General features: G+C 51.5%; 1 protein-coding gene across 1 annotated transcript in view; it reads right to left on the minus strand.

Moving 5' to 3' along the window:
* The window catches only part of MEGF6 (multiple EGF like domains 6), a 105,650-nt gene extending 95,375 nt beyond the window's left edge, over nucleotides 1-10,275 (minus strand). The window contains exons 1-3 of the mRNA XM_059829874.1: nucleotides 10,254-10,275; nucleotides 7,514-7,648; nucleotides 2,749-2,858 (exon numbers count right to left, since the gene is read on the minus strand). Coding sequence (XP_059685857.1) covers nucleotides 2,749-2,858; nucleotides 7,514-7,648; nucleotides 10,254-10,255 — 247 coding nt within the window. The 5' untranslated portion in view covers nucleotides 10,256-10,275. The remainder of the gene's footprint in view (nucleotides 1-2,748; nucleotides 2,859-7,513; nucleotides 7,649-10,253) is intronic.
* Nucleotides 10,276-12,948: the final 2,673 nt, after the last annotated feature.

The following is a 12,948-nucleotide window of genomic DNA, read 5'->3' on the forward strand; positions in this document are numbered from 1 at the left end:
CATATATCTCCGAGTTGCTCACCAGCCAAAGGGCACACCCCACCCCAAAACCCCACCGACAGCTTGGCAGCAATTTCTGCTGAATTTTGGTGTCATTCTGCTCTTGCAGAGCGCGCCAGGGCTGGCTGTCCCTGGGAGCTGCTAAAAAAGAGACAAAACCACACAAGCTGCCTATCACAGGAATATTATTTAAGATGCTTTGAGTGCTGGGGGTTAGCCAAACGCAGAGAGTTGGCTGACAATTGCTAGGACAGTTCAGCAGAGGCGGGAGTGGATTTGCAGTTAACCAGCACTGTGCTGCCGCACAGGGCGCATTGCTGGCCTCGATTTGCACGTTCGTGTCCTTCCTGCTAAAAGACCATTTAACTGATCTTGTCACCCTCATTCTCACTTTGAAATACCAAGGTTAATGGACGGAAGCACGGGAAAAGCAAGGACTTCGTAACCTGTTCTTCAGCTTATACTCCAGCTGCAAAACATCTACTAGCTTTCCTACTCTTGGGAATAACACACAGGAAACAAATAAACAAGACCCATTTAAAAGAGAGCAACAGGAACTACCGACCTATGCATGACAAGAAAATAAACACCAACGGCTTGCCTGTCGCATCGGCAGCAGGTTTGAAAGGTATAGGGAGAGTCGAAGTATTTTGTCTCCAGAAGAGCGGGACCTCCCTCTCTTTTTCATTCCAGACCAGCCTGCAGTGAGCAGCCCGGGGAAGACCATGGCCCAACCTCTGAGCGCTGGTCCTGGCCATGAGGATGATGAGTTAAGAGCGTGCCCTGAGCAGCTTTATTTCCTTTTCTCTGCTTCCTTCCTGGATGGAATTACTCACTTCCTCGGCAGGAAAAATCATTACAGACCGCACTTTTCTGAGTTCATCTGAGGTTATTATCTGCTCGCTGACAGTGGGTTATTAGGCACCCACGGAGTTTCCTCCGGCACAGTGGGGTTGCTCTCCTGTGTTGCAGGCTTTTGAATAGGAAGAATAAAGATTAGTTGCTAGACACACCTTTTTTTTTTTTTTAAACCTCTGCTTCAAGCATCAAAGCGCATGGAAGATATACACAGCCTTTTTACAGAACAAAAGATGACTAGCTGTGGGAGACATTTTCCTGTATTGTAGGTCAATTACAATCAAAATCGCCTTTACAACAGCGTCGGACACGGCTAGCTCTCATTCCCTTGATGGCAAGGCAGGTCAGATCCCAAATGCTTTGTTGGTTCACCCGCCTATTACTGAAAACAAAAGCTGCTTTCCTATGGCGAGGGTAGGAGTGCACCTCCAAAGCCTAATTCAGAAAAGATCAGAGCTCCTTTATGCAACTAGGCAGAGAATTAATAACGTATCACAGGGCGGGTGTGCGAGTCTGCCTTGATGGTGACATTTATTTCTGCACATACACTCAGATAAACCTTTGTTTGATTCAAGAGAAGATTTTACTTTGCTCTCAACTTCTCAAAAGCAAAGTTTAAAGTTAAATATTTCCCCAGCTGGACGTGGCCGCAGCGTTTAGGGGAAGGAGCTGGGAGCTACACAGCATCTGCCTCCCATGTCAAGCCGTGCAGCCTGGAGGGGGAGGCGGGAATACAGGGCCCATGAGGATAATGCTGCCTCTGTCTTCTGCAATAATAGCATAAAATCATCTTATATACTAATATTTGCACATCCCTAGCCTGACTCACATGCAAATCCGAATGCATATTGCAGCTCCCCTGCACAGCTGGGAAGTAGATACTTCCATGCCTGTTTTGCAGAGAATTACACTAGAGCAAACACAAAAGAGGAGGAAAGCCAGCCGCAGGATCCGAAAGCCTCGAGTTCTGGCTCTCCGCTTCAAACCTGACAAGTGCCACCGCTTCACCCATGCCAGCAGTTTGCTTTCTCCTCTGAGGCTGACGCTGCGCCGTCCCTTGCTGGATCCCAGCAGTCCTGAACCCAAACGCTCTCCCTTCGGCTAAAGGAGGGAGCAGACGGAGGGAAGGACCTCTGGCAGGGGTATCTCAAGCTCAGCGAGTCTTAAAAATAACAGACACGGTACCTAACACACACACCTTTCCAAAGCAGTTGAGGAGCCGCAGCCCTTTACAAGTAGGCTGGTGAACAGATCCCGCTCTCAGCCGCAGCTCGGGGTGAGGGCAGGGAGCACACTCCAACCAGCGGCCACACGCCGCCAGCCAAAATTCACTGCTCTGGAGGCCAGCACAGCGCTGAAGCCCAGCTTCTCTGCCTGGGCGTAACTCGTCAAAGGCCGCCGTTCTCACGAATGCTGAGTAAGACCAACTAGCCGGCAAATTAGCCATCACTGGCACGTTCAATCACACCGACAGCAATTACTGGCTTTTACAGTGAAAAGTCCACTCAGGGCTTGGATTACAGCTTTCCAGAGCTTCTGCCAATGGCACCATTTGAAACACCAGTTTGGGCTTGATTCTAAATGCTTAGCAGCGTTTGGCAACTGGATAAATGAAGGTGACTCTGAAAACCCTTCCGTGCTGTGATGAGGAAATTCTCCAAAACCAGAAAGCAACACACAGCACTTCCTGGGAAGCCAGAGAAAAATCCTTCTGACACACAGTTAAAATAAACAAAAATAAAACACCAGAGGCAAACAACAAAAAACCCAGTTCTTTTAAAAGACATAGCCCTTACTGCAGGTACAGGACTTGAAATGAGCACCCTCAGCCAAAAAACCAATACTGACAGTAGCAAATGAAGAATCTCATCCGAACAGCGCGATACTTACGGTAGAGACAGCCGGCATCCCCCCCGAGCTGGGACCATCCTGGGCAACACCTGTACGCGGTCTGGTATTTCGCCTTGTACACCTGCCTGTAGCCCGTGTAATACGCAGTTCTGAAAGACAACAAAACAAGATACCACCCGCACAACGTTAATTCCTGCAGAACGAGGCAACTGGAAAGAACAGAAGTTGCAACTCTAACTGTGGATCTAAATAAAATGGGGAATTTGGTTTTCAAATGTGCTGACATTTTTTTCCACCTGGTCTAGCAATGATTGCTGATGCTAAGAAAATACTTCTTAATTTACTTTAATCGGGAACACGAGAGACTGGAGTGTTCAGGTCCTCATAACACCCCTGGCTCTTTTCTCCTTTTCTAAAGTATTTCACAGCTCTGAGCTCCTCTTTTAAACTACCTGTTAACAAAGGAAATTTAAATTTTAAGAACAACCGGTATTTCAGTTCAGCTTTAGTGAGTATGAGCAAGTGTCTCCAAGGGGCTGGGGAGCTAAAAAATTGTCAGAATCCTGATGGGAATATCAAGCTACTCAAAAAGCTCTCCATGCAGTTGTGCTTTAGATGGCAAGGCTTCTGCAGGTTAAGGCTGGCAGAACCCACGCCCTGATGGAAAGGGCGTTCGCCTCCTCGGTTCTCCTTCCGCTGCGCCCCACAATAACCCTCGACCAACCGACGAGCCCAGCGCTGCAGCCAGCAGCAGCCCGGCCATGCCACACGCGTGACCACATCTCCCCCGTCTTCCAGAAGGAGCGAGAAGCCCTCTCCAGCCCAGCACGGCGCCGGGACGCGGCGGCAGCCGCCTCTCCAGGAGCAGTGGCCGCAGCCTCGCCGCTCGGCAGAGCCAGCGCGGGCTTGGCAGGGGATGCTGCGCTCAGGTAGATGCTGAAGGTCCCTTTAACAACTCCGACTAGTTACTTCCAGGGTGGGAGCTGGGGTGGTAAAGCAGGGATTGAGCGGAAGTATAAATAAATAAAAGCGACACTTCTTTCCTGGAAATTTGATGTTGTGTAGACGTGAAAATTGAAACACAGATAAAACCTTTGAAGCTGATTTTTAAAAAGCTCCTTTGGCAGAACATGAAACTACTCCACCAGAGCAAATCAGACAAACAACAACAAATATTTGGCACAGCAGATGTGTTGTACACATCCACCGAAAATATTTATCCTAACTCAGTCTAGTTGTTTGATTTTGTCTGAATGTTTCTACAAAACCCCCTAAGTAACGACGAACCATTAATTCCCGTGAAGGAAACCTTCGGCTACTCTTCCGTGCCAGCCAGCATATGGAAGCACAGCTGAGAAAAATAAAAGCAGATACCAATTTTTTTGTACGAGCTGTTAACAAATTATGAAGGAAATACTCGTGTTCCAGAAGCAGCTGAGAAAGCAATTTACAGTCACTCAGGCACCGGAACAGCTAGCAATCAGGCGCAGATCCATCGGGATGCTCTTGGTGTGGAGAGCTGTCTCCCAGCCCGGCCCAGGGCTCTAGCGCGGTGGGCAGGGCGCATCAGGAAGCCCAAGCGGACCCGGCGGGTGCGGGGTGGTGCTAACGCAGCAGGCGCTCACCGTGCGGGCCGTTCTGGAAAACGCCGTTCTTTTCACCCAAAATGAGAACGACCACGTGGCGGCAAGCAGCCTCTCCCATCTGCCCCGAATGAGCTCAGAAATGAGGAGGAAAAGGTATTCCAAGAAACAGGAATGTAGGGCAGCGCAGGACTAACCCCCGGCTCCTTCCCGCCCCCAACAGCCCCCCGAACCACCGCATCCCCACGAGACTCGGTGGGCTCTGTCGGACACTTCAGATCCTTAACTCAGCCCAAGTAGGTTCTCGAGGAGATGCAAATATTTTGACAGCCTCAGTTGCCTGTGGATATCTGGATGCTGCAGACTGGAAAGAACCGCATAGGAGATACTTTATCTTCAATGTTTCTGTTTGCTTTTGTGTTTTAAGGAGTCCCTGGCACAGAACATGTTGAATGAGCCAGAACTAATGGAACCCAGGCTTCAAAATCCTGCTGTGTCCTGCTGCTGGAAAATCCACCCCCAGCCCCTCCGGGACAGCGCCGTCATTCCTCCAAGTTTCGTTACCGTGGGCTGAGCAAAGCTACCTTCTGTTGTCACCTAATTCAGGAAAGTCACACCACCAGCAGCAAAACCATCACTTTACAGGAACAACGAGGAGCGCGGCACAGAGGATGCTCAGTCCATCTGCTGAGGCGCAGATGCTGGCTCTCTGAGCGGGCAGGGCTCGTGTCCGGGGGTTGCGGAGCAAGGGTTGTTCTCACTTTTGGGAAATGTTGCAATCCAGTACCCTAGGCATAGATACAAGTCCTATAAAAACAAACGTGACTGGTTTTGGAACGCACAAACTGGGCAGACAACCATCCCCTCGGCTGCGCCCCGTCCCCCGCCTGCCCCAGCCCACCTCCCCTAAACTGCACTTAGAGTTTAGGCAAAGCGATGGGACTGTGGCAGTGTCCGCAGCGCCCCAGGGGTGCCCGGGAGCTGTAGGAAATTCGCTAGCCATGATGAACCCTGCACGTCGGCGACTTGTGCTTCAGCCCCTGCAGACAGCTGCTCGTCGCGGCAGGCGGGCGAGGCTGCGCTGAGCGTGCACCGGGGCGAGGAGGAGCGAGGCTGGCTCTTCCGAGTCGCGTCCATGAACTCAAAGGCACCGGGGCCAATTTCAGGCCAGCGCCGTGTGTGCCAGCTCCTGAAGCTGTTCATATGCTTGCTGAGCCCCACGCTGCCGCAGCCGGGTCCAACTGGAGCAGCTCCAGAGGGTGAGACAGGGGCTGCGTGGCATCCCTGGGAACGCCGAGACAGTGCGCTCCACTGCCCTCAATTGCTCAGCACAAGGGAGCTTGGCGGGAGATCCTCCATCTATTGGAATAAGCTTGCTGCGATGGGAACTCCCAAAAGAAGTTTAGAGTGAGGGGATATGGGACAAAATCTTGCCTGAGGGGAGCTCTGCTGGTAGTCCTTTCACTGTCTTGCTTTTAAAATTCCCTGGGTGAAATCCCCCCCAGCACCTCTAGCCTCCTCTGTATTTTCCTCAGGAACAGAGTTTTAGCACTAGGCTGTTCCGATATTTATAATGAAGCACGACAGAAAGCTTTTTCACTTCGCTTCCCTGATTTACAATGTCAAAAACATACATTAAAGAACTAAAGGGACAGCTGGGTCTGAAGAGTTCCCAGCCTTTGAAGTAGAAGCAGACAGGGCACCTATCATTTCAAAGTCCTCTCTCAAAACATGGTCAAAAGACAGACTCTGTTGGCTCCTTTATTACCACTATACAGATATCATCACCAAGATAATTACTGGCAATTACGGGTTAGGAGGAATTCCTAAAGTCAAGACTTAAAAGCTGTCTCTAGTCCAAGATGCTTCTTTGAAACTACTACTATCATTATTATTTTGTAAAGGCTTGTAGCTGCCTAATGAGGCCGGAAAAGCAGGTGGAGTACGGAAGAAGACTGGGCACTCTGTAGTTTGGCTGCTGTGTAGGTAAGAGAAGTGCATTATTTGCACTGTTGCACATGTTTGTAGTCCTCCCCCTGCAACCCCTCCTCGCTCGGTCTGCCGGCTCCCAGCAAAGGCCAGTCGGCGACTCAAAGGATACTACGATTAGCTGAGCGACCGCATCAATTTTCCACTTAGAGTACATTCAAACTCCCTTCTTGCATGTGCAAGCCTAGCTCTGCGCAGCTGCACGCTCCTCTGACGTGGGCCTGAGCACGGTCCTGCTCGCGGTGCGAAAGGAAGCCGAGGACCCTGCCGCCAAGCCTGCCGCCCCCCGCCACAGAGCCACCCGTCCTCGCGGAGCATCACGTGCACGATGGCCACGTCTCTTTTTGGGTTTTTTAGACCACGCACAATAAACCGCACTTGGACCCAGCTACTGCCTTTAGCTCTGTAAAACTGCAGAAGCATTGAGATGCCTCTGCTTTGAAGCTGAGACATCTAAAGATACAGGAATAATGCACGTGATGTGATTAAGTCATTTCGTTAACAAGGCACGATCATAGGAAACAGATGTAATACATCGTCAGAAGACTGGAAACAGCTAACCACAACGATGAAGCTTCTTTAGAACAAAAGCGGTACATCTTCTCTTTGGGAATTCCTGAACACCTTAAAAACTCTTAGCATCAGAAAGATGCCAGGCAGGGTCAGAAATCCCTCTGGCTAGACACACATAGGGTTTACAGATCTCTCATAGCCTCCTGGTTTTAGCCAAGAAAAGCATCTAATAAAATAGCTCTACTCTTTACAGCTAATTTGTGGGTTCAGCACCACACCTCTCTCTGCACATAGCTGTTTACATCAACCCCTAAATGAATTGACCCTGCTTTGTTACCCCAACACCAGACCCGCTGAAGGCCAAGTACCAAGTGCCGGATACTTTCTCCTCTCCCCCTGGAGAGCTGCCGGGGACTGGGGAGAGCCGCAGCCACCTCGTCTGGTCACAAAGACTCCTCGGAGGGCACCGCGCACTTCTCAAGGCTGTCTCCCGTGCCGGACCACAGCCCGGGCAGCAGGACGGGCACACCCGCGGCCGTTCCCAGCCCTCGCCTCCTGCGCCCAGACCCTGCCAGCTCTGCAGCCACCGCCGGCACAACGGGCTCTCCACATTGCGGATGCAACGTGCGCAACAAGCTCACTTCCCCGCTGCTGCGGGTGAGACGGAATCAATTTTCATCATGCGAGGAGCAAAACAAGCTCGAAGGAAGTGCACGTACCTCCGCTCGTAGCCCGTGCACCACCGCCGTCCTCCGCAGTCCTGCTTCCACACTTTGACGGTGCGGGTGAAGGCCTGGACGCATGGCTGCCGGTGCCCCACGATCGCCAGCTCCTGCTCCGCGCAGACGTTTGGCCTGGCACAGAGAAACAGGGGTGTACAGGGGTCTGCACGCCGCTGAGAGAAGAAGGCAGTGCTTCCGCCGCTTAAACGGGCGCCCGCTGGGGGCAACTTCAATTTCCTTACTGAAAGAGCAGGGAGATCTTATGCAATATATAGTATTTGCCTCCTTGTTCCATTAAATCCGTGCAGGGAAGAGAAATCTGCCAGGTCGGCCAGCCACAAGCAGTTGTCAAGTGCAGCCTACCCACCACCCCAAAAACTCTTGGATGTAACGCTCTTGTGAACAGACAGCACGTTAACAGGGTGGCACCAGCACCGACAAAACATACAGTACAATAGTATCACCTGTGTTTCTCAGAAGCACGTCGTTAGGCCTTCGTGAATCAGTTAAACGCTGGCGAACTACAAGGTGAACATCACAAACCCGCGTTTACAGATGGAAAATTGCCACAGGGAGAGAGGACGCGTTGAGCAATCCCGCGCTGCGGGTCGGCGGCAGACGGGGGAAGCCTGCTCCGTCCTGAACCCCCTTCTCGAACCTCCCGACCTGCGGCCCGCGGTGAGGCGCAGAGGTAGTAACAGAAATCTAAAGCGATACGGTTTTATAACATTGCAACAGAGCAAACTTCAGTGAGATCGGGAAGCTGCTGGCATTTTGTACCTCTAGGTCCTGGGACGCTCCACAGCCCACTTGAAAAATGCAACACTGATACATTAAGGCTAATTTTTAGCGTTAAAACAGGGAGGATGGATCAGAAAAGAGGCAGCAGCCTACCCGATACAGTAGCACAATAATTTCTATGTTTGTCCATTTTGTCCACTCTCAGTTAAGGAAGAATACATAGGCTTTCTTTGCACCTAGGGGGTTCTTTTCCTGACTACTGTCATTGCAAACACCAACGACACCTGCATTTTCTGACAGCGTTTGGGGAAAAAATTATTCTGCCACTAGAAATGATACATCATTTTATCAGTACTGCTTTAAACCAGAATTCCGTTTGCTGTCTTAGATGCTTTCTCATTCGTTCAGAGCTAAGGGCTGCAAGACTAATTCCAGTAAATCAAGTGAATATGTATAATTCAGTGAGTAAGAAAATAAGGAAAATACCATTTAAACTTTATTTCTTTTCTAATTCCAACTCTCTTTCACCAAATAAGAGTCAGTAGTTCTAACTAAGAATGAAGAGGGAAACATTTGTCCCTGACTTAACAAGTTACCAGCCATTCATTATTTGGGACGGTTTCTGTTGTTTCCAATTCTTCAAAAGGGACTGAGAGTTTTCACAAAAACACTTTCTGTGAAAGAAGTTAAACTAAATCATTTGGACGTGGCGAAGCGTAGAGCTTGCAGCTGGCATCTGACTCCTCCAGGACGTTCAATGACACCACTCTTACAGCAAGCCTGGCAACGCCTTTGGGATTAACGGCATGCTTCCTTCCCCCTCTCGCTTTGCTCCAAAATCTCCTCTTGCCATCCCCACGTGTGGCCACTGCCGAGCTGTTTGGCTTGCAGAGCTCCACACGCATCACTTCACCAACACAGCAGTCCCCGGCGCTAACGGGGACCGCCGGAGGAGCTGGTTTACTTCGTGAATGCCTCCACGCACAGAGAGCTGCGAGCCGGAGCAGAGCGCGGCAGTTCCCCACCCGCCGGCCCGCCGCTGCTGCCAGCCTGAGGTGCCTCACCGGCGAGCTCCCTGCGCGTCCCAGAAAGAACCGAGAGGCTCCCCAAGAGCAAGGGAGGCAGCAGCACCGTTTTGGTGTAACTCATTACAGCGAAGAAGGGGTCTTGTGTGCCCCGAAGAGCGGCTGTGTGCATAATGGGCATCGGCAGCAATGCCCTACGGGAGCGATGGCACTTCCCAGGCGCTGGCATTGTCTTTTCTCTGACGCTTTGGCACACAGCTCATCTCCAGTGTCTCATCCAAGAAGCCCTAAAAGCACTTGTCAAGGCAGGAGCACAAAGTCTCGGACATAGGGAGAAAAGGCATCTTCTTGCAAACCCTTTATCTGCTGAAAAGGACCCCTTTTCAATCAAAAAGTTAAAAACATCGGGGAGAGCAGCTTGGAGTTCGCACACCATGCAACACTGGGTTCATTTACAAAAAGAATTGGAGCAACCCCCCTGCATCGAGAGATCATCTTCTGGCAGGAGACCAAGTTTGCAAGGAAGTTCTCCGAAGAAGCCAAATGATTAACACCAAACTGTAACTGTAAAATTTAATTAAAAAGGACGGACTGCGCGCTGCTAGAGTAACAGCAAAAGGGGGAAAGAAACATGCAGGAAGAGAGAGATACGTGAAGTGCAGTAAAATCAGCACTTCAATGAAGAAAGGTCAAACTATTTACACGACAATCACTCTCGGGCTCACACAATAGCAACATTTCAGTTAAAAGCAGTGAGGTACCTCCTACAGGCAAAGACTAGCCAGGTTTTCAAATTTCTATTCACCTTCAGGTACATCTGGTACCAGATAAAGGAACAGAGACCAGCCCGCCCTCCCCCTCGCTCTCTCTGCTCCTCCCTTCACCTTTGATTTTAAAGTACTGTATTTAGCTTCTGCTTTACAGTTCCCTGCCCTATCAAAACACTCCGGTTCTCTTTTCTTGCTACTTACATCTGGGGCTGAAGTTTGTTCCCAGAAGCAAGAGAAGGCATTTGCAACGCAAGGATGAATGCCAGTGCCACCGCAGGAGACTGCATCGCAACAGCTCCTCTCCCCCCGCGAGGGGCTTCCAGGGGCTGCCTAGAAAACCCCACCGCCTTCGCAAGCACGACCTGCGAGTTCCTGTTCCCAGCTTGCCGGTCTCCCTCTTTCTTGCAAAGGACAATGCTGTTGGAGCGCACGGGAGTTCTTGCGCGGGGAGAGCAGATGCAGCGCTCCGAGCTGCTTCCTCCCGTGTGGGTTCAGTTCAGCAAGTTTCTTCAGTCCATGGGAGAGGATTATAGCGCAGGTTGTCGCTGGCTTTTTCCCCAAACCAAACCCGGCTTCTTACGCTCATTTGCTTGTAGTGAAACGTACCAAAGTGACTTTTCCTTCTGGCATTTGCTTCTTGACAAAGCCCAAAGACCTGGTGGCTCACAAGCCCTGGGTTCTGTCCAGCAAGAAAGCCCCGTGTGGGTTTAGCTGATTTGGAGTCGCGAGCCACTTCACGAGGCGATAGGAAAAGCAGCACTCGGCGAGGGAGGGGGGAAAGGGGGGTGCTCTCCTGCACACCGAGTCATCCACCTCCCCGAGGGCTTTTCCAAAAGCAGGCAGAGTGCTCGTTTACCCCATCCGCACAGCTGAAGCCATCCTCCCGCTACAGCTTCCCACCTTCCTCCGGAGACGGGATCAAGTAACTCCTGCACACGCACACGCTAAGGGCAGCTTCCCTGCATTTGAAGGGAGTAACAGAACTTTCCTCCTGCCTTTCCCAGGTCTAGCTCCTTTCCCTCACATGCTCTCTTGTTTCTTTTCTTGCTGACAGTCAGAAATCCCTCCCACCAGCTGTGTCCAACCCCGACGAGAGGAGGGGGGAAACCCTGCGGAACAGTAGCAGAAACGATTCGGGTTCATTTCTCGAAAGACAGCTCTATTGCACTACCCAAGGCCAACTCTGTACACACCACCCAAACCCCCGTTCCCAGCAGCTCTAAAAATATCCCACAGAGATTGAATCTTTCCTATGCACTTTAATAGATAACAAAACCGATCGCTTCCCAAGGAAATTCTCTGGTGCAGAAAACAGACAGGGACACATCCGACCTGCACTCGGCTGCTCAGGCGCCGTGAACAATCAGTTCCCGGGGTGGCGGGGGAATACGCTGGGCAGAGAGGGGTGAGGGAACGAGATTGAATCGCTATCTGCCTTTTCCCACCAAACTCCCTACTACATAGGGAAACAGCACAAAAAAAGGTGGTGAACAAGCGTTCTGCTGAAGCCAGGTGACAGTCCGCCTGCCCCTGTGAAACGAGCAAATGAAGAGAGAAGTGCCCAAGTCTAATTCTCAGATGGGTCATTGCAGTTTCCAAAAAACTGCCACGAGTATCACCAGCTGCTATTGCCAGTGTTTGCAGCAATGGTGAGGGCTTACAGAGGGCTGAGCTGACTGCTGCCTTCCAGGAAGGACGGGGCACACGGCAGCCGAGACACTAGGACAGGGAAGAAGAGAGCGGAGCGGGGATGCCGCACTAAAACTCTCCTGCTTGAAAAACCTGCCGACAACCTCTCTCACCAAGGGCGAGGAGGAATCAAAGCAGCAGCTGGGCACTGCTCTGCTGCCCGGCTCTGCCCAGGGCCACCCCAGACCTGGGCAAATACTGATTTCCGCGAGAGACGTAGGATAAGAAGGGTTGGGTAGTTTCGGTGCCCATGCGTGCATGTGCCGCTGAAAGACAACAATTACATCAAGACTAAAATCACCGACGAGCCATGCCCGAGAGTTGGTAGCTCCTGGAAGAAACCGCGGCAGCTGCTTTTTACACCTTAACCCTTCCAAAGTCGCAGCAGTTGCACGAATCATTTAGGCCAGAGAAAAGAGCGGGTAAGAGGGGCTAATGTCTTCACTTAGAAGTAAAGTATCTGCCAAGCCTACCAGATGGGAAGACAACATCTTTTGTTGTTCCCAGAGAAGAAAGGCAACTACATAAAGATGTTTTATAACAATGGAGAGAGCTCCAGGATATGATAAATTCAGGCCTCCATTTTCCTGCCAGGACTTTAGAAGTTAGGACTCTTCTTGCTGTAGGAAACCGTGACTGCTCTCGGTCAGTTTTTCAGTGCTGCCACCCAAAAACTTTCCTTACGCTTAGCTGATCCTCTCTTTGGGTCCAGCTTTGGCAAACGCAGTGCTGGGTATGTGGTACCTGGACTTACAAGACGTCCAGGTGAAACCCCAGGGCACGGCGAGGCACCGGCAGCTCCCGGCCCTGCCCGAATGCCCGCTGGCAGGGCGGCAGGAAGGCTCCAGGGGAGCCTGTCCTCCTGCCCGGCAGGCAGGGAGCAGGCAGAGCCCGGAGCGTGGCTCCCTCTCCGGGACACGGCTCAGTCTCCAGCGACAGGGACTAATCCTGCTCCAGCCACAGCTCCCAAACCGAGAGGCGACAATCCTGGCTACCCTGCGGGCAGGAGACAACTTACTTGGAGGGTCCGGGCTGGTCTGGCTGCGGGAGGCAGTGGTAGTGGGGTGGTCACCCTCTGGGCTGTGGAGAGCCAAGAGGGAGCTCTGATGGCAACACCGTGCGTTGACCGCGGTGTGAGAAGTTACCGAGTGTAAAGCCAACGCTGCAATTCTCCTGTAAGTCACTTTAAAGAAAGCAGCGAGGCTCG

This window comes from Gavia stellata, chromosome 27 (genome assembly GCF_030936135.1).
Source record: "Gavia stellata isolate bGavSte3 chromosome 27, bGavSte3.hap2, whole genome shotgun sequence".
NCBI lineage: Eukaryota > Metazoa > Chordata > Aves > Gaviiformes > Gaviidae > Gavia > Gavia stellata.